This window comes from Falco rusticolus, chromosome Z, assembly GCF_015220075.1.
Source record: "Falco rusticolus isolate bFalRus1 chromosome Z, bFalRus1.pri, whole genome shotgun sequence".
NCBI lineage: Eukaryota > Metazoa > Chordata > Aves > Falconiformes > Falconidae > Falco > Falco rusticolus.
In genome coordinates this window covers 81,915,061-81,941,520 of record NC_051210.1, presented here as the reverse complement: position 1 = coordinate 81,941,520, position 26,460 = coordinate 81,915,061, and the positions used below count along the sequence as shown (strand labels likewise).

The 26,460-nt window shown below is 45.4% G+C and overlaps 1 protein-coding gene across 2 annotated transcripts in view; it reads left to right on the top strand.

The window, feature by feature from the left end:
• Nucleotides 1-26,460, top strand: part of MYO5B (myosin VB) — a 148,940-nt gene that overhangs the window by 13,730 nt on the left and 108,750 nt on the right. For both annotated transcript variants that reach the window (XM_037374114.1, XM_037374113.1), the window contains exons 2-4: nt 15,599-15,709; nt 19,260-19,428; nt 21,660-21,804. In XM_037374114.1, coding sequence (XP_037230011.1) covers nt 15,599-15,709; nt 19,260-19,428; nt 21,660-21,804 — 425 coding nt within the window. The remainder of the gene's footprint in view (nt 1-15,598; nt 15,710-19,259; nt 19,429-21,659; nt 21,805-26,460) is intronic.

Here is a 26,460-nt window from a genome sequence, read left to right as displayed (position 1 = left end):
AGGTGTGAAAGTATGGTAGTGTCATTTAGCCGCTAAATCAGCCTTGAACATTTGTGGGGCTGAAGTGGCATGTGAAATCTCGATCCGTCTCTTCAGGGTTTAGGTGTCCCTTCAGTAACCAAATGCTACTTGTGCTGGTGGCAATGTCTTGCAGCTGCATGCTGGAACAGCATCCTTTTCACCAGCATGAGTCTCACTGAGAGCTTCTCTGGTCCATGAGGATGCTGTGAGCCTGTGGAATTAGAGAGCCCTGAGCTCCCCTGTGTGTGTTTAGAGATTGCTGATCTCTCTACTTATATTGCATGTCCCTTCCACATGCTCAGAGAACTTCCCACTTCAGGAGATTTAAACAGTTTCTGGGGATGTCTCTTGCAGATTGAGCATATGATGCTGGGGATAAATTTGCTGTAGCAATTAAACATGTGTTAGGACCGTTGATAACATTGAACTGCAGCAGTCTGGCTACTGGAGCAGCCCCTACCCTTTCATATCTTGTGATAGGGAGAGACTTGTAACTTGTTTTCCCCTGTGTCGGTGCAAAATGGGATTTGGGCTTTCTTCTGTGCTTGTAAATCCTGAAGGGAGTTCAAAAGTGTAGGAAGAACAAGGAAATCCCAGCTTGTGAGCTTTCCCAGCCAGCATTTCTGGCTGGAAACAGGCAGTGGGAATGCTGAGGTGTGCTGGTTTACTTTCAAACAAAGCCTAGCCTTCTGACAGTGCTTTGCTGGTAGCTGATGGAGAGAAAACCTCTGAGAACAGGCTAAAATATCCTTTAAACAGGTTAAACTGCTTTCCTATGAAAAGAGCTCTTGTGAAAACCACTCCATTGGGTTTCTCAGTGGAATATCAGTGCTGGCAGCCAAAATGAGCTTGGTTCGTGGCTGTGCTGTTCCCATTGGTGATGGCCACTTTGTCCCCTGCTCCTGCATTGCTGTGGCCATTGGTGTCATCTTTGCAGACATTGCAAAGACTTGGGCAGTGTTGTGTTTTGACTGAGGTGGCTTCTCCAAAACGCGTTAGGCTGGCACTTCGATCCACATTGCTGTGGCTAGAAATGCCAGAAAGAGAGGGAGCATGGAAATGTAGGGATTCTGCACCACCTTTGTAGGGGAATGATTGAAATCATCAAGGAAGATCCAACAGGAGGTGACCAGCAGGTCCCCTGGGCACTGGGTCAGGCTGGTTTTGGTCCGCAGGGCTGCTTGACAGGGGGCTTTCCAGTGTGGTGCAGTTACTGCTGGGAACATCCTTTAGCTTTGCATCTGGAAGTGACCCTGTCTTGCAAATACAATGCAGGGAGGAAAGGGAGGACAATGCAGGAGAGGAGGGGAAAGCAAATATTTGCATTTCTGCTGTTTAATCAATCTTGCTGATGCTTTGGTAGGACCTGTTCCTCTCTCATTCAAGTCTCTGCTCTTACTCAAGTATTTCTGAATGTACTGTTTATTTACAGAAAGTGGGTCTTATCTCCACCGTAGCTGGGAATAAGGAGGCTGTGCTCCAATAGTAGCTTTAATAATGCTCTGATAAGGGCTCAGCACTGGCTTATCGGGGAGCAGCAGGGTGAGAGGTGCCGTGGGGAGAAGGAAAACTGAAATGGTGGCAAAGGCTGGTTGGTATTTGGTAGACAGCTTGGCTGGTGCATGAAGGAGGTGAAGAGTTTGGTCCTAAGTTTGGAAAGCACCTATGCACTGCTTATCTCAATATACTGGGAGGAGCAGAGGCAAGGGCATGATTTCTTTGATAAAAACTGAATCTCAATGACTTTTATGTTTATCAAGTCAGTGGTTTGAGGTTATTTTATTCCTTAAACATCCCATACCCCAATTTGTTATGCCTTACTTTCATGAATTATAGCCCAGTAATTAAGGTAACTTGGGGCTTGCATCTGATATTCTGAAATTTCTGGGGAAATGGGTATTGATGATACCTCTGTGGCTTTAAGGGGAAAAGGGAGTTGATTCAAGTGGAGAAGTCTGGGATGTGATGGAAACCTACTTTCAGCTGCTAGCTGAGCTTTGGGTAATTCTGCAGTTGGGTTCCTGGTGCTGCCTCAGTGAGGCCACTGTCCCTGTGATAGTCACTGAGCTCTGCCTACCCTCCTGAGGTGGCCTGAAAAGCAGAAAGCTTGAAATTACAGCTCTTCCGACAGGATAAGTTGATGAGAAATTAACTCCAAATTCTGATTCCTACTCTTGTGGCTTCATTTTATAAATAAATATTTTTATATATATAAATAACCTTTTTCTTAGAATTTCTACTTAAAACTGCTCTGAGTTCAGCTGAAATTCAACATTTAATACCTATTGCTTGAGTAAAGGCTTATAATTGTGCTCAAAGCACAGTAATACTTCAGTTACTTCTGATGTCACTTAGGAGAGCTTTCGTGGGATGCGAGTAGTGGAAAAGTGACTCTTATCTGCGCAGCTGTGTCCAGCTGGGGTGGGGGAACCCTTTTCAGTTCCTCTAGGCAGTTTTGACATGGATGGAGAATAACTAAAGTTCAGATCACGACTTTCAGCTTAATCCTGCAGTCAGGCTTGATGCTTGTGTGTATTCTCAGTAGGCTGGGTGATGGGATCACAGCACAGGATGCTTCTACAGGCAAGAGGTGTCTGTGTTGTATGCCTGAAAAACTGTCTTGATTTGGGGCAAGAAGTCAAAAAGTGCCTTTAACTGTCCAAGTTGAAGGTTAAAATACCTTGGACCTTTGCAGCCATGGTGTGAAGCAGGGCTAAGGTTGCTCTGGGAGTTTTAACTCTGTGTTTCTTAAGCTCTGGGAGTTCAGCTATGTGGGTCATGTTTGGCTTGGGGATAACAGCATCATCATCCCTTTCATCTAAGTTATTCATTGACTGTAATTGTCTGTGAATGGAGGAGTCATTTATACTCTGCATATATGGAAGACGCTGTCTGCTGGTCCCTCCAAAAAGGACCTGTATTTCATTTATTTATGGACACCAAAAATATACCATGCCTTGGTGATGTCTCTCCTGAGCTGCTTCCCAGTGCCGGCTGTGCTGCTGAAGCCTGTGGAGATGTGGTCCCTTGTCTGGTGCCATCGTGTGCTTGTGCCCTTGGCTTTCAGACAACGCCGAGGCCCCTGCAAAGGGGAGGTCCTGCAAGGGCATCTCCTGCACTGGCATTTGCTTAATGCTCCAGAGCTTGCGTGGCACTTAGCACTAGGTATGTGGGGGAATGGATCTTCAGACAAGATCTAGATCAAGTTCTAGACAGTTGAAGAAAGCTCGTACTAAAAACATACATGAGACATTTCATAGACAGGAAAGAAGCATTACAGCCTACTGCATCACGTTGCATGCCTGAATGTTGCTTGAGGTTTTAGTTATGTTGATACGACTGCTTCTGACTAAACTGTTTAACATCCACGCTTATGCTGAGGCCCTTATGGGATGAGGAACCTTCATCCAGCAAATCCAAAATTGAGAGAAGTGAAAGGCTGGACATGGCATCCACTTGAAGATGCTGGTGGGTGCCTTAGCAGCAATGGCTTAACAAGAAATGCCTATGAACAACATAACATAGAGTATTTCTCTAAATTGGATGTTCCTATTGAGGAGGAGGTGGACGAGTGTGATTTCTTTTCTTGCAACCTGTTGAGCTGACAGCCATTGGCTTGCAGCAGCTGGTTTTCCCGTTAGTTGCTGGGAGGGAGCTGGTGTGGATGCATCTCTCTGGGAAAGGCAATAGTATTTCAAAGGCTGACTGCTGTGGAACTTGAAATGCATGTCATTAAGGGGCTATTGGCAAGGCAGGGGTGCTAAAGGCTTTGGAAATTGTTCCTAAAATACACATTTGGACTCATTGCATGCTTACTATTAGGCAGAAAAGTCTTTGCTGATCTGCATATGAGGTTTGAAAAGGCTGGAGCGGTTTGGGCACCATGGTGATGGTGAGGATTGTGCCTTGCCCCCCGTGCCCGCCTGGCTTCCCACCAGGTGTGGGCAGCCCCAACACACTGTGCAACTGGGTTTTTCCCAGGACCAACGTGCTGATATGTGCTTCACAGGTTGGGCGGCTATAAGTGATGGCCAGATGCAGTGATCCAAACAGGGATATTTTTTTTTTCTTAAGACAGCACTTAAAAATACCTTTTTGAAAATTTACAGCAGACTACAATTTCTCTGTGGTGTTGGACAGGGGAAAACACCTTCTAGCCCAAGGGGGAGATAAAGGGTGGCCAACTGGAAGAAGGAGCAGCTATGAAGGGACATGCATTGCTTCAGCATCTCTCTGCTTTTTGCCCCGTTGTGAGCAGGGTCCTAAATCACTGCTGCCTGCATGGATGTGCAAGACCACTCCTCTTTTGATGCGTTTGGAGGTCCTGTGGGACAAACCCATAATGTGAGTGATGCTGTGGGTTATCTGGGGCCTCATGTGTGCCAGTTTGCCCATGGCAGTGGCTGAAGGTAGCTGCACAAGTTCAGGTGTCCCCATCCAGCCTCTGGCCCATGGGAGTTGCAGGTCTTGGATGGAGTATTTTGTCAGAAAAGGCGGAAGATAGTGGGCATGTATGTTATGAGCCGGGAGCTAGCAGCAGAGTTTGAAAAAGCTTTGCTTTCACAGAAAAGTAAACTGGGTAGCATAATGTTTCTTCAATTCAGTTTAGTTTTTTTCCCCTTGTTTTATTCAGCTGCCTAGCAAAACATGAAGTCATTCCCTAGAGGAGATGTTAACTAGTGCTGCTTGAAACAAGTTGTAGTTCTTAAACTGTGCTGGTGGTACCCGGTGGCTTCAAGGCAAGTGGCACTGGCCAAAGTGTGACCATAAATGCATGTCTTTCCCAAAAGGAAACACATTCCTTGAGTGGGAACTGGGTTTTCCGGTCTTGGAGCAAAACCCTCATAAGCTGGGTGATGTGTAGTGGGATAGAAATCCTGTAGCTGGGGTGTCCCTGGGGTGATGTGATGCTGGTGGTGATGATGGGAAGAGCGAGAGCTGGGACTTACCTGCATTGAAACTCTGCACCTGCTGTCCGCTCAGTGCTGCCTGTGCCCAGAGGTAGCGTGTAACTGCTTGGGAGGAATAAAAAAAAAGCTCCTGTAAGACAGGGAGGAATATATAAATGAGTAAATACATCTGCTGGGTTACAGATGTTGTCCCGTGTGTCGATCCAAGAGACACACAACAGAGAGGTTTTGTTGTGGGAATGGGGAAGGAAGAGACAGCACCTGGTGACTGTGATAGCTTTTTTTAACATTTATTTTCTCCTTCGATTTTCGGTGCTTTGCTGTGTGGACACTTTGATGTTTTGTGATAGCTGTGTTTGATCTGCATAGGAGTGTGTGTTTGTGTGCTGCTGTGGGTCATCTGCCCTTGCGAGGGGAAGAGATAACATAACCTTGGATGCGCCTAACACACAGAGGAAGTTTCCAAGTCAGGGGAGAAATTCAAACCAGAAGGTGAAGGCTAGAAAAGACGCATTTAGATTTTAGATTTTATTTTATTTTTTTCATTTTATGTGGGTGCAGTTGCCCTTCTTGCAACCCTCCCTCTACTTAGGCAGTCTTCTGCATTTTGATCTCGAGCCCTTCCTGCAGAACACAAATGCTGTTTTGTTAGCGGCATCACCCCTCAGATCTCCTCCTGCAATTCAGAATTTAGGGGTTGGTGGAGGTGTTTTTTCCTGCATCCTTCCTTATCTCCACTAAATTTGTTAGAGAAAACTGTATGGGATTTAGGGGATTTTTTCCAGGGAGCTGCTGTGTGGTATAAATAAAAGGCTGCAGGGTATCAGTGCTGGAAGTTCTGGAAAGCCAAAATGTCAGTATTGTGGCTGGACAGCTGAAGTTATTAGAAGGAATAGAGAGGAAAACAGGTGACTGTCTAGCCATCCTGTACTTTCTATTTTATTTATTAAAAAGGAAATCACCTTTTGTTTGATTTTTCTTGGAGATGTGATTTGAACCAATTTCAGCTTATGTCTCACTGGGGAGAAGAGGCAAAGTTCATATGCTAATATAGAGTAGCTCATTGCACAGCTGCGCACCTGAGGGTTGGACATGCAGACATCCTGGAAAAAGCAGGGCTGGGTGCAAATAATGTTCCCAAAGACCTGGAAATTACTGCAATGAAATGAAAATGCAAGAGAGTCCTTCGCTCCAGGAGACATTTTCTGTGCCACCGCCATTCCTAAGCAAGTGGGAGTGTGTGTTTGATCACCCCTTCAAATAATTTGATGAAACTTACTTATATCAGCTTCGTGTCTTGATCCCTGGTGCTGTTCTCCGGGTGTCTAATGTGTCCTTGCTAACAACCCTTATTGCTGGAATTTCTTAATTATAACCAGTAAAATGTTGCTTACTTAAATCCCCAGTAATCAGTTTGTTTTCCTTCAGCTGCTCAGCAATGAAAAGGATGTAGAAAACGGCCTGGGGGTCTTGCAGCACACCCCTCTGGTTAGAAAGTGCTGAAGAAATGCCCCATAAATAAAACTATCGGTCAAAACTCCTTTGAATTAAGCATGCATGGAGTGATGCTCCAAGAGGGTTTTTTAACACATGAGTTCTAGAGAGGTGAGGGATAACTATATAGGTTGATTAATCCAATTACTTCTTTCTAATAAGCTTGAAAATCCGGTCTGATGGAGAGGTTGCCTTGCAATTAAATGTAGATTTTGGTGGTGCTGTTTGGGCATAGCAGTGCTTGGTAGGGAGGATAGCTGAGCACTCAAGTGAGGGCTGAGGTGACTTGTACCCTGAGTTTTGGAAGATGCTTGTGACACCGTAAATGCCATGTGTGTTACTGCAATTACAGCCTAGAGTTGGCCACGTTTTTTAACGTTTCCAGTGGAAAATGTGTCCCCTGACTGCATCTTGTGGCCAGGGCTGCCCTGTGCCACTGAGCCAGGCTCTTCACAGAACTGTTTTCATATAAAATCATATAATGGAGGGTGGTCACTGCACTGGGGAATGAACATGCTTATGAGTTTCCCTAAAGCATCATGAGGCTATGTTATAGATGGAAGACTGTGAAAACCCAGAGTGAAAGGCCATTTTTAACTACTTAATTGAAACCCAGAGGCTGTTTTAAAACTACTTTATTAGTGGTCAAATGTATATGGTGTATATCGAGCATGTTTTGGATCCAGTATATGTTCATCAGGGTGCTTAGGTGGAGTTCAGATGGAAAAGGGAGCTGGGAAGACAAGATTATACCACAGCACTACTCAAAGTTTTGATTAATTGAGAATTATATGAGAGAAGGGTAATTAATGCCAATCAACAGGGATTTGCACAAAGTAGCCTGGAAGGATTTAACTTTTGCAATATGACAAGCTGTTTGGTAGAAGTCATGCTATGGAGACGCTTGACCCCTGTGTGGGGTTTTTAATTAAAAAGGCAAAAAAAGAGAAAGTCTGTAAACCCCCAGTAATCCTTAATGGAATAAAGAAACCTGGCTTGCACAGCTGAGTTAGGACCACAGGTCTCATCCTGATTCCCCTTGGACACTGGGTCAAGGATTTTTTTCTTGATCCTTCATGGTGTGCCAAATTTTTAATCAGTGGCTTGGAAGAAGAGGTAAGGAGCACTGGAGGAGCAGGGTTGGGTGGGTGGTGCTGGAGCGTGGCTGTGAGTGCCCCGTGGGTGCCAGACCCAGGGGAGGTGCTTGGGAAAGGGGTGTTGAGCCGCCTGCTCCAAACTGCTGCTGCCCTGATGCCTGCAGCTCTTTCACAATGAGCTGCAAGTCAAGTGCATGATTATTTGGAGTGGCTTTATCGCCAGACCTTTTGTGCTTCCCCAGCGACTCTGTAGTGATTTAGGGGGGTTGCAGAGCATTCCTCTTTCTGGCAGTGGGGCAGAGGTGATGGTCAGCGTCTTGTAGAGCAAGTGGTGAGTGTCTCGCAGGGCTGCACTGGGCCTGATAGAAGAGAACCTTGGTGCTTTCTGTGGCTCGCTGGGGTGGTGATCCCCTCTCCTGGCGCTACTCCTGGGACACGACCTGGGGTGAAGTCTCCCACCCAGCAGACCAGTTGCTGGCATCTCTTGGTGCAGCTCTCTAATGCTAGTGAATATTAAGTTTTGTGGGGGCTTTGCCAGGCTTTGTAGCAAATTTTCCTGTGCAGCATGTGCTTTAAATCCAGGCTTAGACATCCAGAGGGGCAGCCCTGCCTCGTACCCCATGTTTTCATCAGGCTCCTGGCTGCGTCCTTGCAGCAGGCAGCAGCCTACCTGTCCTGCTGGCAGCTCTCAGCCTTTGCTATGCTAATGCTGCTTCAGAGCAACCAAAGATGAAGGGCTCCTGTGCTCAACCTGATGCAAGGCTGGAAAGGCACTGCTGCAGAAGGAGATGGACAGCGAGACCCCAAGTGCTGCCAGCTCCAGCTAAACAGGCACAGTGCTCCTCCTGTAGCATCTCAAGCTGCTGTGAGATGGTTCGTTAGCGGCAATGCAGGTGATAATGCACATCCCCTGTGGGTGAAGTCTTGTTGACCCTGGCAGAGAGGTTTGGTTTTGTTGTTTCTTAAAGAGTAGAGGAGCAAAGTAAAAATACAAGAGTTGTTGCAGTGCCTGGAGCAAATCCTGGTCTTGCAGCCTACAAGGGGATCGCTTCCCAGCCCAGGAAAGGGACTGCTTTTCCCCCAAAATTAAAACAGAATGGTTTGTTTGCACTGTCCCAAAGCACCTAGGGATCTCTCTGGTTTTGCAGCATCTAATGACTTAATGCACGAGGGGTTTTACGTTTCAGCCCATTGCTGCAGTGAGAGCAGGGCTGTGTGTGTGCCTGAGACCTTGGCTCTGAACTTGTCAGTCTTAATTAAGCCTGAAGTAATGAGCACCGCTGAGACACTGTGGAGGAAATGGTAGGGGAAAGGATGGGAAGACTGTTGGTTACATGAGACACTTGCTTAGCCCTGGAAATTGTCCTGGAAATCATGTATTAAGTAAAGCAAAGCCTTCAAGGGTACCCCCAGTATTTCTGTCCTGGTGTCAGGGCTTGCCTGCAGCCCTGCTCTGCTCAGTGCCAGTTTTACTTCTGCTGGTGGTGAGGTGAAGGCAGTGCAGTGATGAACTGAGGACTTTTAAATGCCCCTTTATTGGAAATGCTGCTAACGAGCCAGTGGATAAATGCTGCAGAGGCTGCTTGTCCGAGCAGCTGAGTACTGCTCAGCTGCTGTGACACTTTATGCAAATCATCATCTTGAGTTAATTTGGGCAGGGGAATAAAATTCAGCAAAGAGAAATAGAGCAGATTTAGTGCTGGTGGGAGACGTGGAGCCATCCATCAGTGTGACAGCTCTTTGGGGGAAGGAAAATAGCCCTGTACCTAGGAGACATCAGCGAAGCGTGTGCATTGCTAGCTCAAATCCAGCGACCCCTACAGTGCTGTGGGATGAACAGAGATGCTTCCCAAAATTCAGGAGCCCTGCCTTGATGTGGCCATGGTCTGGGTGTGCATTTACGTGCTTTCCCTGGGTCCGTCTCTGCACTGATAGCACAAGTAGGATGGGGAGTTTGAGGCAAGATGTACATATGCTTATCGGCCTTGGCTTGACTGTTTGGATTTGTGCATTTTTATCAGTCCTGGAAATACACAAATTGCCTGTTCTCACGCTGAGGAACCAGAGATGTTTCTGCAGCGTGCTGTTGCCTTCCCTTTGCATTTGACACTCTCAGCAAGTTAGTGTTTGCATTCTGTAGTTCAAAATGAGGTGTTTTTTGTTTTTAACAAGTAAACCACTATTATTTTTTTTCCCTGCTCCTTGAGCATGATGTTGGGGTAGTGTGTGTTCCTTGCTGTGTGTTGAAATGCTGATTTGGTAGTCATGACCTCTCCTTTCAGCCTTTTTGGGTTCTTATGGTGAGGAAGAAGTGGGTCTTTTCCTGTTAGAGGTCTTTGTTATGAGCAGATGCCCTCTGACTGTGCTGGGGGTGCTGGGCTCATGTGTGGTGTCCCACCATTATGTACTGGTGTAGAAATGGCAGTGGAGAGGAGTACAGCATGAGTGTCCCTGCCTGCTCTGTACCAAACGGTGAAACTCTCTGCCATCCCCTCCTGACCCTTGTGAGGGTTTGCCAGCCAGTGGTACCTGACAGCAAATGAAGAAGCCAGCCTGGGGTGAGATGCAGGGGTCAGTGGGTCCTCGAGTCGCGGTGCAGCTTGGGGAGCTCTGACCTAAATATGGGCTTTGCTTGTCTGTCGGGCAGGGGAGAAATCACTCCTGGGATGAAAAGTCTTGTTCGGAGGATTGGAAAGGGAGGATTATGGTTTGCCATCTGCCCTGATGTTCAATATTGTAAATAATAATAAAAAGTTAATGATCCACAAGTCCCTTACCAGAGAGGTTTTTGCTCTGCTGCTGAAGAACTTGCCTGTGCCTTGCTGTGTCACAGGCAAAGCAGATTTTTCTCCTGAGGATCTGCCAAGTGGGGTAGAATGGATTTTTAAGGCTGCAAGGCACCCAGGAGAGCCCTGGAGCTGATGCCTTTCCATGCCCTCCTGCTGACAGCACCCATCGAGCGGCTTTTCCTAGCACCAGCAAGCATGGTGGTTTGCACAAGCACATTTAGCACAACTAAACAACTCCATAACCACCTGTTAATCACAAGGGATGTGGGATCCTGCTGCAGTGGGCATAATGCCAGTGGATGGACAAAAACACATGTGGCGGTGACCCCAATTCAGCCCAGGACTGCACACCCAGTGCAAATTAATGAAGAGAAGTTTGTTTGCTTTAGTGCAGAGCTAGAAGCAGGTCTGTTAGCATCCATGTACAGTGGCTGCAAGGAGAGTCCTGTTTTTTTGCTGCAAGAGTCTCTTAAAGATAACTCCACAGAGATCATTTAAATAGTGGTTTAAAAACAAATAGGGAAAAGAAAAATTATATCCAAACCCTGAGTTGTGCTGCTTGATATGATCACTTTTAATTTGAGGTAGAGTGTGTATTTTGCTTTTTTTACTTGGGAAAAGCAAAGTTGGGGAAAACTTTTAATTTTAAGTAATAGGTGGCTTGTAAGAGCTGCAGGGTGATGGTTGGACTGTTTCAAAGCAAGCTGCTTAACCATTCACATGCTGTATGTATAAATGCCAGTATTCTGGGGAAACCAGGACTGAAGCTCATGCTGGTTTTTCTTTTGTATGTTTTTGTCCTCTTCAGGAGCATACAGTAATACTGGACCATGTTATTTCTTTTAAGAGTGTTAAATAAGGTTGACAATAAGCCTGAGCAAAGGGGAAAAAGTAGGAGTGTGCTTGCTTTATGAAGAAAAATATCTAGGTAATTTTCCTAATCTTCACATCTTTCTTAGTTCACATTTGTGTGTTCACCTTTGATTTTTCTAAGGTGCACATCACTGTCTCTGGTTGCTACTGAAGTCTTTTCGTAAGTTTTCCTTAACCTATGTGGAAGAACCTTAGTCATGAGACACTGTATCTTAATCTTTGTTACTGAATTCCTAATAGCACAGGAGGTTGGTGTTGTTGTATTGACAGTATTGTGGGTTTTCTGTCGTGCCCTCCCTCTTGCTGCAGTCCTGTTGGAAGGATGCTCCTGGAAAAGTGCCCTTGACCCAGGAGCAGTGAAAACTTCTCAGGGTCAGCTGTGAGTATTGCCATTCCTGAAATAACTCAGGGGATTAAAATCCAATAATAATAAAGACGGATTTGCTGACTTCCAACTTGCCACGAAGACTTGCAGCCACCAAACAGGCTAAACTGAGATAGCTAATTTTTAAGCATTTTTCTTTTCTTAATTTAATGGAAGGTTATACTCTTTCAGTTTAATGGAAGATTATACTCGGTTCATACAGACGTGTCTCCTTCCATGCACACCAGCATCCCTTCCTGATGTGATGGAGCATCCACCAAACACATCACCCAGAGTTTGTTGGGAGTGCCTTTGGCTAGCACCAATGGCTTTTGAACAGCAAAACAAAACCTGCCTCTTCTAATTTAATGTTTGTTTTAATCTGCATCCACAGCAGCATCCTGCTAAAATCTAAATCAAATCAGAAGGTGGGGACTGAATTTATTAAGCTTCTGCTTAAGCTGGGTGGAATAATGCAAGAGGCTTCAAGAGCACCAAATCACTTTGGTTTTATTTGGAATCTGGTTTAAAAAAAAAACAAACAAAAACAAATGCAGATTTTATTTTTTTCTTGAGAGGCTGGACATGCTGAACTGTTTCTGGTTAATGCTAACACATCATTCAAACATGTCCTGCAGGATTAAAGAAATGCTTTTCTTTCTGTCCTCCTGGATGGAGACACTGGAGTATCGGGAGGTTAAGTGGTCTAGCCAGGGTTGTGTCTCCTGAGCCCGAAGTCCAGCTAATTCTCTGGTCCAAGGACTTCCAGATAGACCCACTTGCCCTTTCCCTTTATAACAAGCTCCTCCAGAAGTTAAATGGTTAAAGCTAATGAAGCCAGGACATGGCATATAAAGTGGAGTAATTACTCTAGAGGTGATATTATGGAAGTGGAGGTTCACAGAGATTCTCTATTCCTGCCTGGATGGGTACCTGCCTGGGGACATGGTTTTGGTGGCCTGGTGGCTTTCATCCATGTGAATTTAATTGGCTAATGTATGGTGAGTGAAGTCGCTTTGGAGGGAGCAGGTTACAGAAGTCAAGAGTCAGGGAAGGCAGGCAATGATAGCATGGGGCTCCAGCGTGCCCCCAACATGGGCTGCCTCCAAGGCCTGTCGGGTTTTAATTAAAGCTTGCCTTGTAAAGATCTACGAATGACAAAGTGCTCTTATTTCAGCGGTCTATGGTTTAATATATGTGGGATTTATGGAGGAAAGGGAAGGGTTGGGTGCGGGTTTGTGTAGCCACCTGCCCTGCCTGCAGGGCTGAGCACTTGTATCTCTGCTGGAGCTCTCTCAGCAAGGAGGGGAGGATGGTGAAAACACAGGCCAAAAAAAAAAGGGCTCCTTGTTTTGGATGTATGTGTGCATGCATGCACGAGATGACAGCATTATAGCTGCTTGGGGAAATGCATTCATAACAGCCTGTTCTAACAGCCTGCAGCTACTTAGGAGGATGGGAAGTGCTCGGTGCGGGGAGTGTTTTTGCTGGAGCTGCAATTGCATTTGGGATCTCCCAGCTGGGGAACAATTTACCCCAGGGCTCCTGAGACCTGACAAACACTTCGGTCTTACTGCCTTCTGTACTGTGTGGTCCTCTGCCCCTGTGTGTGTGTACAGAGAGTTTTGAAAAATCAGTTTTATCATTAAAATTCTGTAGTTTTCTGGTCGGGGCGGCTGATGGGATGTGAAGTCTTCCACACCACGTTGTAAGTCCATCCCTGGGCAGTGAGTGCTGAGAGCTACTACCCTCCACCAGCAGTGGCAGAGCCTTGCATCTCACCCGGGTGTTAGGTGGCTCTTGGCCATGGTTGGTGATGAGTTGCTGAGAGGGGCCGATGTGACCTCTTACTGCTGCTGGAGGTCAACCCAGATTTCATCCACCAAAGTGTGCGCAGGCATCATCATGGCGTTTGGGTTGCTTTGGCGTCAGCGTGCTGCACTCTGCATCCCTCTGTCCAGGCAGGTCCATGGCTCAGCCCAGCCCTGCGCACAGGTGGTGAATTTGCATGACTCCAGTCAAGACCAGCAACATTTTGTTTTTGAAGCTGCCTTGGGCCAGGTACATCCTGTTCCTTGGCTATTTTGGGCAGTTCTAGAACGTGTTTGATAGCTCTTCTGCCAGGAGAGAACTGGCACTGGATGAAACCGCAGGGATGGGGATGAAAAGGCAAGCAAGGCACTTTGCAGGAGGGATGAGAGCTGCAGCAGTGGTCTGTGAAGCCCTTCCCGTACTGTTGGAGCCTGGAGAAACTGGGGTGAGGAAAGCTGAGTGATGCATTGCCATCTTGCCAGCTGCACCTGCTCCTTTTATGGTCCAGCCAAAGATGGGGCTTCTGGCTATGCTGCAGGGATGTTTTGTTTCTTGCAACACTGCTTGCTGGAGGGGGCAGGGGCGATTGGGCTGGGGGTCTCAAACTGGCCCCTTCCTTGTGGCAGGGAAAACACTGAAGGCTCATGGGGTGAGAGGTGATATGCTAAGAAAAATCTATTTATTTATTTATTTATTTTCCCTTCTATGATAAAACTGCTGTTGTAGCAATGCATCTGTGGAGCTCCATTAACATCTAAAGGTTCCTGCTGCTGTAGCTATTGAGCAGCTCTAAAAATAATCACATGCGATACATATAAAAATCTATTGCTCTTCAGCTGCAGAGCGGGCTGCTGCTTCTGCTTTAACTCTTGGGTTGCTATGAGAGTTATTTGGCTGTAGTGTGCTGGGGTTTTGGTTTTAAGATGAGGGCCAAACCCATCTTTGGTGCTATGGTACTGGTGTTGCTTGGATTTGCTAGGATTTCCCCCAATGCTTTGTGTTTTGTGTAACAGTAAGTTTATATAGTTCTTGCTGCAATCAGCAGGACGAGTTGGGAGGAGACATGCCACCCCAAATGCCAATAAATAAGTGATTGTTGAAGGGTTCCTGTTGACTGTGTTGGCTGGCTGAGTCCAGCATCAGGCTGGCTTTTATGGGTCCATGTCTAGCAACAAAAGCCTGGCTTAAGGTGACTCCCTGCAGAGATGGAGCAGTTTTGCCTTCCTTGTTGGTCAGGATCTTGCCCTGGCAGCCTCATGAGCAGGGAATCTGGTGCCTGCTCTGGCAAAAAGAAAGGTAGAGGGTGAGGGAAACACATGGATGGAGGTTGCAGGGTTACTGCTGGGTCTGCAGTGCATTTGTCCCAGCTCCTGAGGGTTGTACTGGAGGTCTTGGCACAGCAACAGTTCCTTGCTCTGCATGGGGGGGGGACGCTTTTATGCAGTCTGGGCAGAGTATTTATCTCTGCATCATAAAAGCAATTAAATCTCATTAGCAGGAAGTGTTGCGGCTCTTGAGTAACGCCATAATCTTGTTACATGTGAGTGGTGCTACTTGCTTTTGGATTTTGTCCCTTCATGGACAGTTTGGCTGGGCTGTACAGGTCTGCCTTTGGGATTTCTCCTTGAAGGCATAACGGTGGCCCTAACTTCGGAGATGCTAAAAAGGTTGAACATTGCACCTAAACATTTTCCTGGAACCTTGAAGCCTGTTTGCAGCTTTGCCTCCAACTGAAGAAATTGGCTTTAGTGTTGTCTTTTGCCTGCTTAGCTCCACAGCAGTAGGATTGGGTTAGGGCTTGCTGTGCGGAGAGCAACCTGTTGTTGTTTTGTGCAAAAGAAATACGCTTTGGTGTACAGTCTGCTGGGGGTGAATTGTGTAACTTCATAAAGGCCTCTGGAAGGCTGTTCTGTTTAATTTTTTTCCCAGGGAAATTAAATTCCACATTTACCTTGAGACTCTATGTTACTTTGTTAGATCGATTAGAAGCCAGTGTACCCCTTGTCCGGGAGAAGCCTGATTGAATATCAGACTTCTGGTCTATAATTTGCCCCCAAACCTAAAATGAGAATATTTTTTTTTTGGCCTGAAATAAATGGTTTAGCTGCGCTGACATTACAATGAGTGTGAAATTGTATCCGTGGTGAATTATTTATTTCTGATTTAATTTCTTGAGGTTTTCTTGTGTTTAAGTTTTTTTTTCTTTCTTTCTCTGCCCCCCCTCCTCCCTATCCCCAGAACACTAAGGTTTGGATTCCCGACCCTGATGAAGTTTGGAGATCGGCAGAAATTATCAAGGATTACAAAGAAGGAGATAAAAGCCTCCATCTGAAACTTGAAGATGAAACTGTAAGCTTTTGAACATCATTATTCTTTTCAGTAATTTAAAGCTTTGAATTGATGTGTGAAGAAGACTGAGCCATCTCATATTTTTTAGGAAGTATTTTAAAATGTGTTTTATTGCCTTAGCACTTCCAGCTTTTCCTTGCCTGCTGCCTCCCCAGACGCTTGTGTTATAGTAGGTTATGAGAAAAGCCCTTGACCTCCCTCATCTGTCTTCATCCCCTGGCAAAGCTGTAATAGTCTGTGATATCAGAATGAATTATTTTTTTTTTTTAATAGCAGCAGTATGTTAGAAATATCAGTTTGTGCTTTTTACTGCTGAACAAATTGGAAAGAGCATGGCTGGTAGCATCTACTCAAACTTGGGTACCAATGGAAAAAAATCACATAGAGCGCAGAAGTGACTGCTGTGCAACAGCTTTCTCTACACCTTAGTTTTTCCTCTTTAAGTATAATCTTATTTAAACCCCTTTTTTCTCTATTTTTTAAAAAATTAAAAACTCTAAAAGACAGATATGAGAAAACTCATTTAAATGTAGATGTTTTTTAGCAAGTGCTGCTTTCAAATGCAACAGCAGCCACGGCTCATGGCATGTGTGCAGCCAGTGATAAATCATTTCCAAAGCATGACGGAGGCTGGGGAAGAGCAGTTGCTTTCTGTCCTGCACAAAAACCTCACGTGGTGGGATGTTAGGTTAACGGTGGGGGATTGCAGATGTAGTTAACCATGGCATTTGCATTGGCTGCAAAATTTGGGTGGCTTATGGGTGGGGAGCAGCCGTGCTGCATACCCACCACGAGGTGCATTTCCCATGTGTGGTGCCTGGTGTAGCGAAGAATAAATATATTTTTCACGAAGAATTCCACCTAAGCCAGCTCTCTTCACTGAGCAGGTATGGCTTTCTTTATTATCTAGAGCGTGGTCTGGTCTGTTGCTTGGAAGAGTTAGTAGAAGCCACTTTCTCCAATTTGAAAAGACTCTGAGGAGAGTGAGTAATTCACATCCCCTGCCAGCCAACCATTTTGATGCTGTGGGGAGTATTTTCACCATATTACTTAATGAGAAGATGGAGAACAGGAATGAGAGATGCTTGATTAGACTGTTCATCAAAAGAATTCTTTCAGAGCAGCAAAGCATGGGCTGTATGCAATATGTGAATGTGCCAGGTTTGCAAAGAAAGTCATTCGTGTTGAAATCTGCACCCAGTGCACGGTGCTGTTGGCTATTCCCAGGTCAGCCTCGACTGGATTTGATGTCCTCCTCAGTTTGTCCTTCCAGCACAGGGCAGCTTTCCGAGGAGGGTGTAGAGTGTGGATGGTGCTGCTCTTGAAGATGCTCTTTTCCCCTCCATGGTAATAAATCTAGATGAGGAGATTCACAGATACCACCTCACTGTCCCTTGGAAACAGCAGGCAGTTCTTGTAGGACCATGAGTCACTGCCCCTTGGTTCTTGGTGGGCTCCCTGTCCAGTAGCCCTGTGGCTGGACCTCGTGGACCATCCTGTGTCTGTTACTTCCTGTTCGAAGTCATATCAATCATCATTTGACCATATCTTTTTCTTCAGTGACATGATGCTTATGATGGGCATGCTTCCATCATTCCAGTCAATGCACACAGCAGCTTGTTTCTGCCTTCCAGTGGCATCAGATACCAAGGGATTACCCTTGTGGCAGGTTTTTACATATTTTTTTCTTGGCCTTGAGGCAAGAAGATAGAACCCTTGGAGAAACCAAGCACAAATGCTTAAGGCTTTGCAAGAAACTTATGAAGGGTGTGAAAAGCACTACGGGCTTTGACTCTGAGGCAGGTTTCATGAGCAGCCCTAATGGGTGCCCAGCAGAGATGGGTGCCTGGGTGCAGGTGGGTGCCCATCTCATCCGCAGCAGCTCTTACCTACCACTTGCTGTGCTCAGGCTGCCAAAGTACATCTGCATGTATTGCTGAGTACTGCACCCTCCATCCTTCTTTTCTGGTTGAGATGTTTAGCAGTTCTAGTACTTGAGAGGCAGGATAGGTCTTTACCTTTTTTCCTCTTTAATCTGGATATCTCCCCAGAAACCAAAGGGGCTAAGAAGTCCTGCAAGATCTGGCCTTTTTGTACAGCAGAGTTTAGGGTCAGCAACATGAAAGAACAAGTTGATTAAAGGATTACTAGGTGTTGTAGATAGTAGCTTAATAAGCATGTCGCTGTCATGGTGAAACACGGGAATGGCTCATTTTGAGGTTGTGCAAGAGAGCACGGCTTAGTGTGGGTGCTCCCAGAGACTTGTGTGATGCTTTTCAGTATTAAACCCTGCCTGAACCCAAATCATGTTGGGCTGAAAATATTTAGCAAAGAGGAATGGTGCATATGTGCATCAGATGGAGATACTGAGCATATGTATCTTCGGGGGATTTGAAGCTGTTGAAAGCCTTTTATTCCTGACAGCCAACGTGCATTACCCAACTGTTTAGTGCTTCTCCTTTGTCCTTGTGCTTTAAGTGAATTTTCATGGTTTTTGTCATTTCTGACTGTACCCTGTATGCAAGAGTACTCTCTCTGAATGAAGAGCTGATTTTTAAATACCACAAGGGATCCCTGGTGTGTTTTCCATTAAGATGCGAGACGGAGTGCAGACTCTTGAAAATTGGCATGGGCAACATGGAATTGGAGTATAAAAGAAGCCTGAGGTTGTCAGAAGCTCTTGAGCCTGTTCTTGTGGACTTGGGTGGGTTTTTCTTGGTCTGTTTGCATGGGCAGCGATCCAGTGCAAGTGCAATGGTAGTGATGCCCTTTTGCTTGCACACTGGGATTCCTCCCTTCTTCTGGGAGCTGAGCATTGGGATCCCTTCCTGAGACACCCTGTGGGAAGCAGTATTATAGGCCATTTCTGTTTTCCTTTACTGTAAAGGAAGAAAATTACGCTTTTTCTTTAGCTTTTGGGTCTGCTGTTCATTTGGGGATGAGTCAAAAATTGTTAGCATATGGGCAGCCATATGTTTCAAGAGCATAACCTGGCTCTTCAGGTATTGAAGCAGCAGGGGCTCTGTGCTTCTCCATGTCCTCTGCCTGAAGGGGTGTAGGATTTTGAGTATAAAAGTAACTTGAATTAAAAATGAGTTGAGAAATTGCTCTGATGGGAAGAATATGGTGTAGTTTGAAATGAAGCTGCTTTTCAAAGAGTGTGAAGATGCTTAGGTCAGATGAAACTGTGATTTTCTATATGGTACCTATTACTGCTCAGAGCTGGCTAAAGGCTATTTGCCCCAAGGCTGACCTGAAAACAACTCGGGTATGCTCAGGTTGATGCTTGCGGACCATCAGTGTCCACCAGGACTGTCTGTTGGCCAGCTCAAATACCAAGGGGATGATCTGTTACCTGGTAGCATGTCAGCCAGGTCCCTATAGCATTTAGCTCAAAGGGGCTTTCATTCCATTTAGAGTGGGAGGTGTAAGTATTTTATAGTATCAGGATGGAGTTATGCTTGGATAAGTTAAGTTATGAATAGGTTGTAAGACATTGAAGGGGCTGTTACTTTTTGTGTTCTCATGTTCCTCGCGTGTGTCTTTTCAGCTCTATGAATATCCTATTGACCAAGGAAATGAGCTGCCTTTCCTGCGCAATCCAGATATCCTGGTGGGAGAGAATGACCTAACGGCCCTGAGCTACCTGCACGAGCCTGCAGTCCTCCACAACCTCAAAGTCAGGTTCCTTGAGTCCAACCACATCTACACATACTGTGGTGAGTGTCCAGGCCACACGTTCAGCTCCTGGGAAGCAGTAGGTTAGAGCATGTCCACAAAGAAACCCCTTGAGACCACAAGCCAGGGGCTGTGAGTTTGGGGCATGTGGGACAACATGAGTGCGTGCCAATAAGCTTTAGGTTGGAAAACCAGAGGTGGGTTTTGAGGGTGGGTGCATTGTGAACTTCCTGAGCCTTATGATCCATGTATGTAACTCTTGGTGGTAACGTGTTGTCAGATGAGTTTGAGGCCAACTTTGTGTGTGCTTGGCAGCCTGAGGGGGGGAAAAAGTTGGACCTAGCAAACCACAGGAGAACAGCAGTGTGCCAGAAAGGTGTGATCAGACTGAAGAATGTCCACAGCAGGTTTTCTTTCTGAAAGGCTGCAAAAAAAGCCCCTTGCTGCACTGCTGTTTCTTTCTTTTTCATGATGACTTTGGGGGTCATCTAACAAATTCAAAGCAGGAGGGCAGGCAGCTGTGAACTTGGGTTTGTCATTGTCATTCCCCAGGAAAGGTGGCCTGCCAAAGCCAGTCAAGACAGCAGTTACCTGTAAAGGGATGAAAATAAATTGCAACCTGGAAAAAAAAAAAAAAAAAAAAAGAGGAAAAAAGGTGATTCAGCCACTTTTATTCAGTTACATTGAAGAATATTGAACCCTCTTGCTGGCACTCCAGATGACCTTGTTAGCAGTGGTATAGACTTAATGATTCTCTAAGTGATGAGTTGCAAGATTTCAGCAAAATGCATGGGACTATTTGCGTAGCAGGGTTAAGGCTGGTGTGTGCAGCTATGATTAAGTGTTGCAATTTAGGGTTGTTGAAGAAAAGCTTGGCGGGATCTGACTTCTTAAAGTAGTGCCCTTGAAATACGTGGCCTCAGTGGCTGGTAAGCGGTGACTTTGCTTTACATATTTAATGATACGTAATGTTAGACTATGGGCATGACTTGCAGCCTTTTGCAGGTGCATGTGTGCTCCCAGTGAGCTGCCAGCCTGCCCTCATCCAAAATCAGTGAGGTTTCTTTAGTGCAGCTTTTTGTGAAGGTTTATGATAATCTTGAGCACAGCATTGAGCTAATGAAGATACATGAGTTTAGGCTTAGCTGTTTGGGCTTAGCTAGTGTAGATTTAGCTACAAAACTCTGTGTTGGTGCAGTATACCTTGTGCTTTGGTTATAAAGTAGTTGAGAAAAGGCGAAAAGTGCTTATCAGGCAGCCAGTGCTGAGGCAACTACAGCCCTTCAGCTTGACTTGCGTTGTGGCTGCAGGTGTGTTTTTGGTTACTAAGGGAAAGTGATGCATGACCCTAAAAGAACCGAGCAGCAAACAGGAGCAGGGCACAGTGAGGTGAAGCTGTTGGGTTAATATCCCACAGAGGCAGGTAATGTGACTTAGCTGAACTTTGCCTTTCGTTGCGCTTTAACTCATGTATCCTGTGATTTGCTGTAACTTCAACGTGGCTGTGCTGGGAACGCAGCACCCACTCCCACCGGCCACGTGCTTTCCAGAGCTCCTTACAGTAACATTTTAAACTAGCAAAACCTGAAGGTACTTTGGAGGTGGAACTTGTAGTGCCTCAGTTTTTCAGGGTGCAGACCAGCTCTCTTGAGCGTACAGGTAGCACCACGAGTGGCTTTGCCCCTCAGTAAGTCCTGGGCTCACTGCCTCTTCTGGGCAGGCATGGCATTCCCAGAGCTGAAGAAGAAGACATTAAAGCTTTAATGCAGGCTCTGGCATTCCTTTCCTGTGATTTATGCATTTCATTTTGATTTGAGTACCTCCTTTGTTATGAGCTTTTTCTCAGAATTTAAGCTGAGGAAAATCCAGGATATCTGTTTGGGTCTAGCAGAGCTTTGGTTGCATAGGTACTGCTTTTCTGAAGTGGTGGCTCAGGCACTGTTAGCTCTTCTCACTCCCCTGCAAAGTCTGGTTCCACACAATGTAGGTTATATATTTGCTCTTTTCAACAGTTTTGTATGCCGCCTCTGTAGCTGTACGGGAGCTGATTGCCTTGCTATCGAAGCATAGCACTTTGAAGGAAATGCTGAGATGAGAATTGGGAGTCTATCCCCATTCCTTTGTCCTCCTTATTTTTTTCTTCTTTGTTTCCTCCAGTCATCATGTTTAAGAAAACGACAAATATTGATCAAAAAAACTAATGCAGTTCCTGAAAAGCCTGAAGTAGTAACTCTGTGCTTGGTTTGTAACATGTCTATTTATCTCTTTGAAGGTATTGTACTAGTTGCCATCAATCCATATGAACAGATGCCAATCTATGAACAAGATGTCATCTATGCGTACAGAGACCAAAACACGGGGGATATGGATCCTCACATCTTTGCGGTGGCAGAGGAAGCCTATAAGCAGATGTCAAGGTGAGTGGGTGCACAGGCATTGGGATCGGATCGAACTGTTGGATCAAAAGCAGGTAAATATGCAGTTAAATACTGCAAATATGCAGTTAAAGTGAAGTTGTGGAGAGGAGTATGAAACTTCCAGATTTTCATCTCTGCTGAGAACAGGGAGTCTGCTATCATGCTTTTATATCCCTAGATTGGTATGACATCTCCCCATCATGGTGGCTGTCTTCACCCATGGGTGCTGTAGCTCACTCCCTTTTCTGTGAGATGCAAGACTTGGTTCTTGCAGCAGCCTTGCTTGCATGGTGCAGAACTGCTTTACACTGAAATCTTTTTGAGGTCAGGTATTTCTAATTAATTCTGTTTAATGGGCTGCTGAGACTGCTCGGGATCTCTGTGGTCCTTGGTAGCTCATGGGCTTGGTGCAACTGTGATTCAGATAGGGAATCTTCTGTTCCTGCTTGGATGAGTTTCCTGGAAGAAATTCAAACCACTCTGCAAATGTCATATTTAATATCTTGGAGGAAACCACATTTCAGATAATTTGGCGAGATAATCAGACTAAACCCAGGAGCTTAATGTTAGTCATTTTTATGGGGACGCTGTGATTTTGAGTTAGGAGGTGACTGGCAGATATTTGTAGATACTTAAATCCTTTGGAGATACTTGGATCCTTCAAAGCAGTGTCTTCACCAGATGAATTAGTATGACTTGACTTTATTTCTGTCTGTGGTGTTGCTGAGGACAGATGCAGGATTTTGTTCTTACTAGGTAAGCCACGATCTAAAAGAGAATTTGAGAGGAAGCTGAAAGTTGTGGCATCAGGGATCGTTTTATTACAGTTTTCTGGACTTGCACACTGTTTAGATTTGCTTGTGGGTTAGCTGTGATTTTTATACAGCCCTGGCTTTTAATAGCAAGAGTCAGCACTGAACTGTTTACCAAGGGCTGCAGCCTGTTTTCTGCTGTGTCTTGGCTTTAAGTAGTGAGTTAGGATGCATTTCTACTCAAGTATGAGCCAGAGTTCAATCCAGAGGTGACCTGGAAGAGCACTGCCATGGGTGGAGATCAGATGGATTGTACCCAAACGGACTCTGGCTTGCGGTTCAGACCACCTGCAAGTGTTTGCGCTTTCAGCAAAACCGCTTGAGAAGAATTTAGAAATGTGGCGAGCTGTCTGTAGAAGAGAAGGACTTAGGACTGTGTCCTTTTTACGTGGCTCAGCAGCAAGCTGCATAGTTGTTTTTAGAAGATGTCAAGGTTTTGCTGACCGGCGTGGACAGGACCCATGGATTTTCCTGGGCATGTTTCTTAAATACAAGGCAATTACTTGCTTTTCTGCTGAAGTCTGTGCTGGGGAAGACTTGGTGGTTTCTGGCATTCCTGTGTAATTTTGCAGGCAGTCTGCTAACAGACAGCTCTAGCCAGAGATGCTCATGTCTGCTCTCCTCCTTATCAGAGTAAATCTACTCTTGACAGCCACCTGTAATTGGTAACTGCTGTCTCTGAATGGTTAGGACGCCTCTCTTTGCAGGGGGATGTGGAAATAACCACCTTCAAAGCTCTTAAACAAGATGCTTGCTGTTCACTGCTGCTCTTGTGCTTTTTGTCTTGGGATGATACTATGGTAATTGCAGGCTCGGGTACAAAAGAGGGATTCAAATGGGGTTGAGAGGAGATTGGAATGTGGATTATAGGAATCTGCCTGGTTATTTGTAAAGTGCCTTAAAATGTAGCACACTATTTTCAATCTGAAAGCTTCTGGGTGGACATTGTGTTCTCCGGAGTTTGATTTGGGCTTTTCCCTCTACAGTGCCGCAGTGAGAGTGGTGGAGCTGCTCAGGCAGGGTGTGTGGACGGCCTGTCCCATGAGTGATGGATGTAGTGCATTGGAAAGTACTTTTTTCTTTTTCATTTTCACTGAATTACTGACTCTGTGGGGTGTGTTGTCTGATCTCTGCTTTAGGCAGTTGTGGTGCACGTGAGCATGGTGGGGCATGGGTACTTGGGCAGTTCAGCCATCAGGATGGAGGTCTGTGAGCATGTTAAACCTAAACTGGTGCAAAAACATCACTTGTTTTGCATTGTCTTGGCTTTTAAAAAATTGTATTATGTCTGGTGCATCCGATAGACCAGGAATAAAACTCAAACCTTCAATCTCAGAAGGTCAAACTTGCAACGTGACTGAGTGCAGGCAAGCAGGTCTCTAGCTAGCCTTCTGTTTTGCTTTCTTTATGCAAGTGTGTACTTGTGTATGTATATGCACATATAGGCTTATATTTTTTTTTAAATGGAATTATTCTAATATTAAATGCAAATCACATCATAGAAGAAAGATTAATAATGTAGATGTGCATTGTTTGAATTTCTCTGGTTTTCTTTGAATGATAGTGTCTTCAGTGTAAGTAAGAAAATCAAACAAGTGAAACAAGCTTTCTTCATGGAAGGCTGCTTGGAAAGAGCTGATGTTATTTGCAGCATCACTGAGCAAAAAAGGTGCTGAGTAAATACCTTGCTGGAGCCATCAAGCAGTTGTTGCCGTGTGAGCTTGTCTGGTCTTTGGAGTGTCATCTCCAAGTTTTGTAATGAGTGGCTTCTTCATTTTCATATATGTCCGTAGGATAATACTCGTGTGGTTTGAGTGGCAAAGCAGAATTTCATTAGTTGACTCTCAGTGAACTGCTTCCTTCCTATCAAACACTGCACTGGGCTAATAAACGCTTCAAAAAAAAAATATTGCTGAAATCACGCTCAAGACTTCTTTTGGGGCCACAGGCAAATAGTGTGAACTTGGAGCAAGTGCCTGTGAGTGGGCTGATGGTGCCGTCTTCTCCCGTGCTGTGGGGAAGTTGCAGTGGTAAGGGTAAACTCCAAGGGTAAACTCTTTGTCCTTTTCATGAAGACCTGGATAAGGAAGGCTGCAAGGTGTGACATGTTTTTATAGAACAAACAGGGCAAGGACATAATCAGGAACCATGCAGGCACCTTGAAGAGCTCTTTTCCAGTACAGAAGGCAAGGTCATATATATAAAAAATAAATAATAAACATACATATATAATTACATAAAATGCATAATAGATATATGTATATTTTAGCTTTATTAGTGGCCTAGAGCACACTGGGAAGATGTAACGGAGATGACTGAATGGCATTGCATAGATGGCAAGGAAAAGGGGCACAAAGTCCAAGATTAATTGTTAAATGAGGGAAGTTGGAGACAATTAGATTTTTACTTCTCTGGGCTTCTGGTGTACCGTTGCTATGTAGGTACAGGGTGTCAGGGCAGAGTTTAAGACATTTGCTGGTGTACAAGTGTTAGTGAAGTTGTCCTGTGCTTTCTTACCTCCCGCAAGCCAACAGTATCCAGAAGATTGGACTGGAGGAATCTTCACAGGTGGCTGTAAAGCTCTGCTGGGTCCTATGTCTGGTGTTGTCCTGTCATCAGGAAAAGCCAATTTAAAAGGAGGAGTGGGGCGGGGGGGGGGGGGGGGGGGGGGGAAGGATAAAAAGCCATGGGTGGGCTGGACAAGTGGCTGCAGAGAATGTATAACAACATCTGATCCCTTTTTTGGGACAAAATAGTTCACAAAGCATCTGAACACCTACTATGATTTGGGCATGTGTTAAAACTCTCCTCTAAATGAAGGATTTTCCCAAAGAGGGTGCTTTGCAGAGAGTTGCTTTGCAGTACTTGATGTAAAACAGCTTGAAAAAAGGCAAGTGCTTAAAATTCATATGTGACAGCCTCTAATTTTTGCAGTGACCAGCTCTTTAGATAAACTCCCTGCGTACTCGGTAGGAGACTGAGCATGCTTGGGTCATTGAAACAATACCGGTTTAGGCAAAATACACAGCATAGAGTTAATTTGCTCCATGTGCTGCTACCAGAGGTGGCAGAGTCAGGTGTTGGGGTGGTGGAAGGATGGATTACTTAGTGATTGCTAATAGCTGGCGGTGTGGGGTTTGAAGTAATTTGTGCTTTGGGACACACATTTTCTGCAGGGCAATGCAACTGTCTCCTCCTGTGGTCTTTGTCTCTGTCCTCCTAATGCTACCTGGTGAGGTGTGTTGGGTGTTAGTGCCTTTTACACCTTTGGGTGCTGTGGAAGGCATTTGTGCTCCGGAAAGCATACTGTTTGGGGGAACATCCAGGACTGCTTGGAGAGCCAGAACAGCCGCCAGTGCCCTGGCTGATTGCTTCTTGCTGTTTTTACAGAAGAACAAAAGAACCCTTGTGTGCCTAAATCCCAGCAAGCGGCTCTAATTCCTTGTGTATCATTGCTGTGGGCAGAACCCTGGAGTTCAGCAAGAATTACGCATGAAACTTTATTTCTGCTGAAGTCAGCCTGACCAGCAGCTTTCCGTGCACGAGCAGGGATTGTTCCTCACTTCTTGCCCTGACCTACGTTCCTCTTGATGATACATCCCATTAGTTAGTGCCAGCTCCATGGAGGCACCTGAATTTTGCATGGTGACAGTGTAACACCAGCTTCCTATTCCCAGCCTTTGGGGGCTTTAGTTAGATATTCCCCTTTGTGTCTGCAGCCCCATTTTCCTTCTCCCCAGCTATCCTCAGCCAGCTTGGCTTGTCAGTGCAGACACAGCGTTGTCTCCTGGTGCTGAGCTGAGTCTGTTGGGAAGATCTCTGCAGTGTGCCATAGTAGTGATTA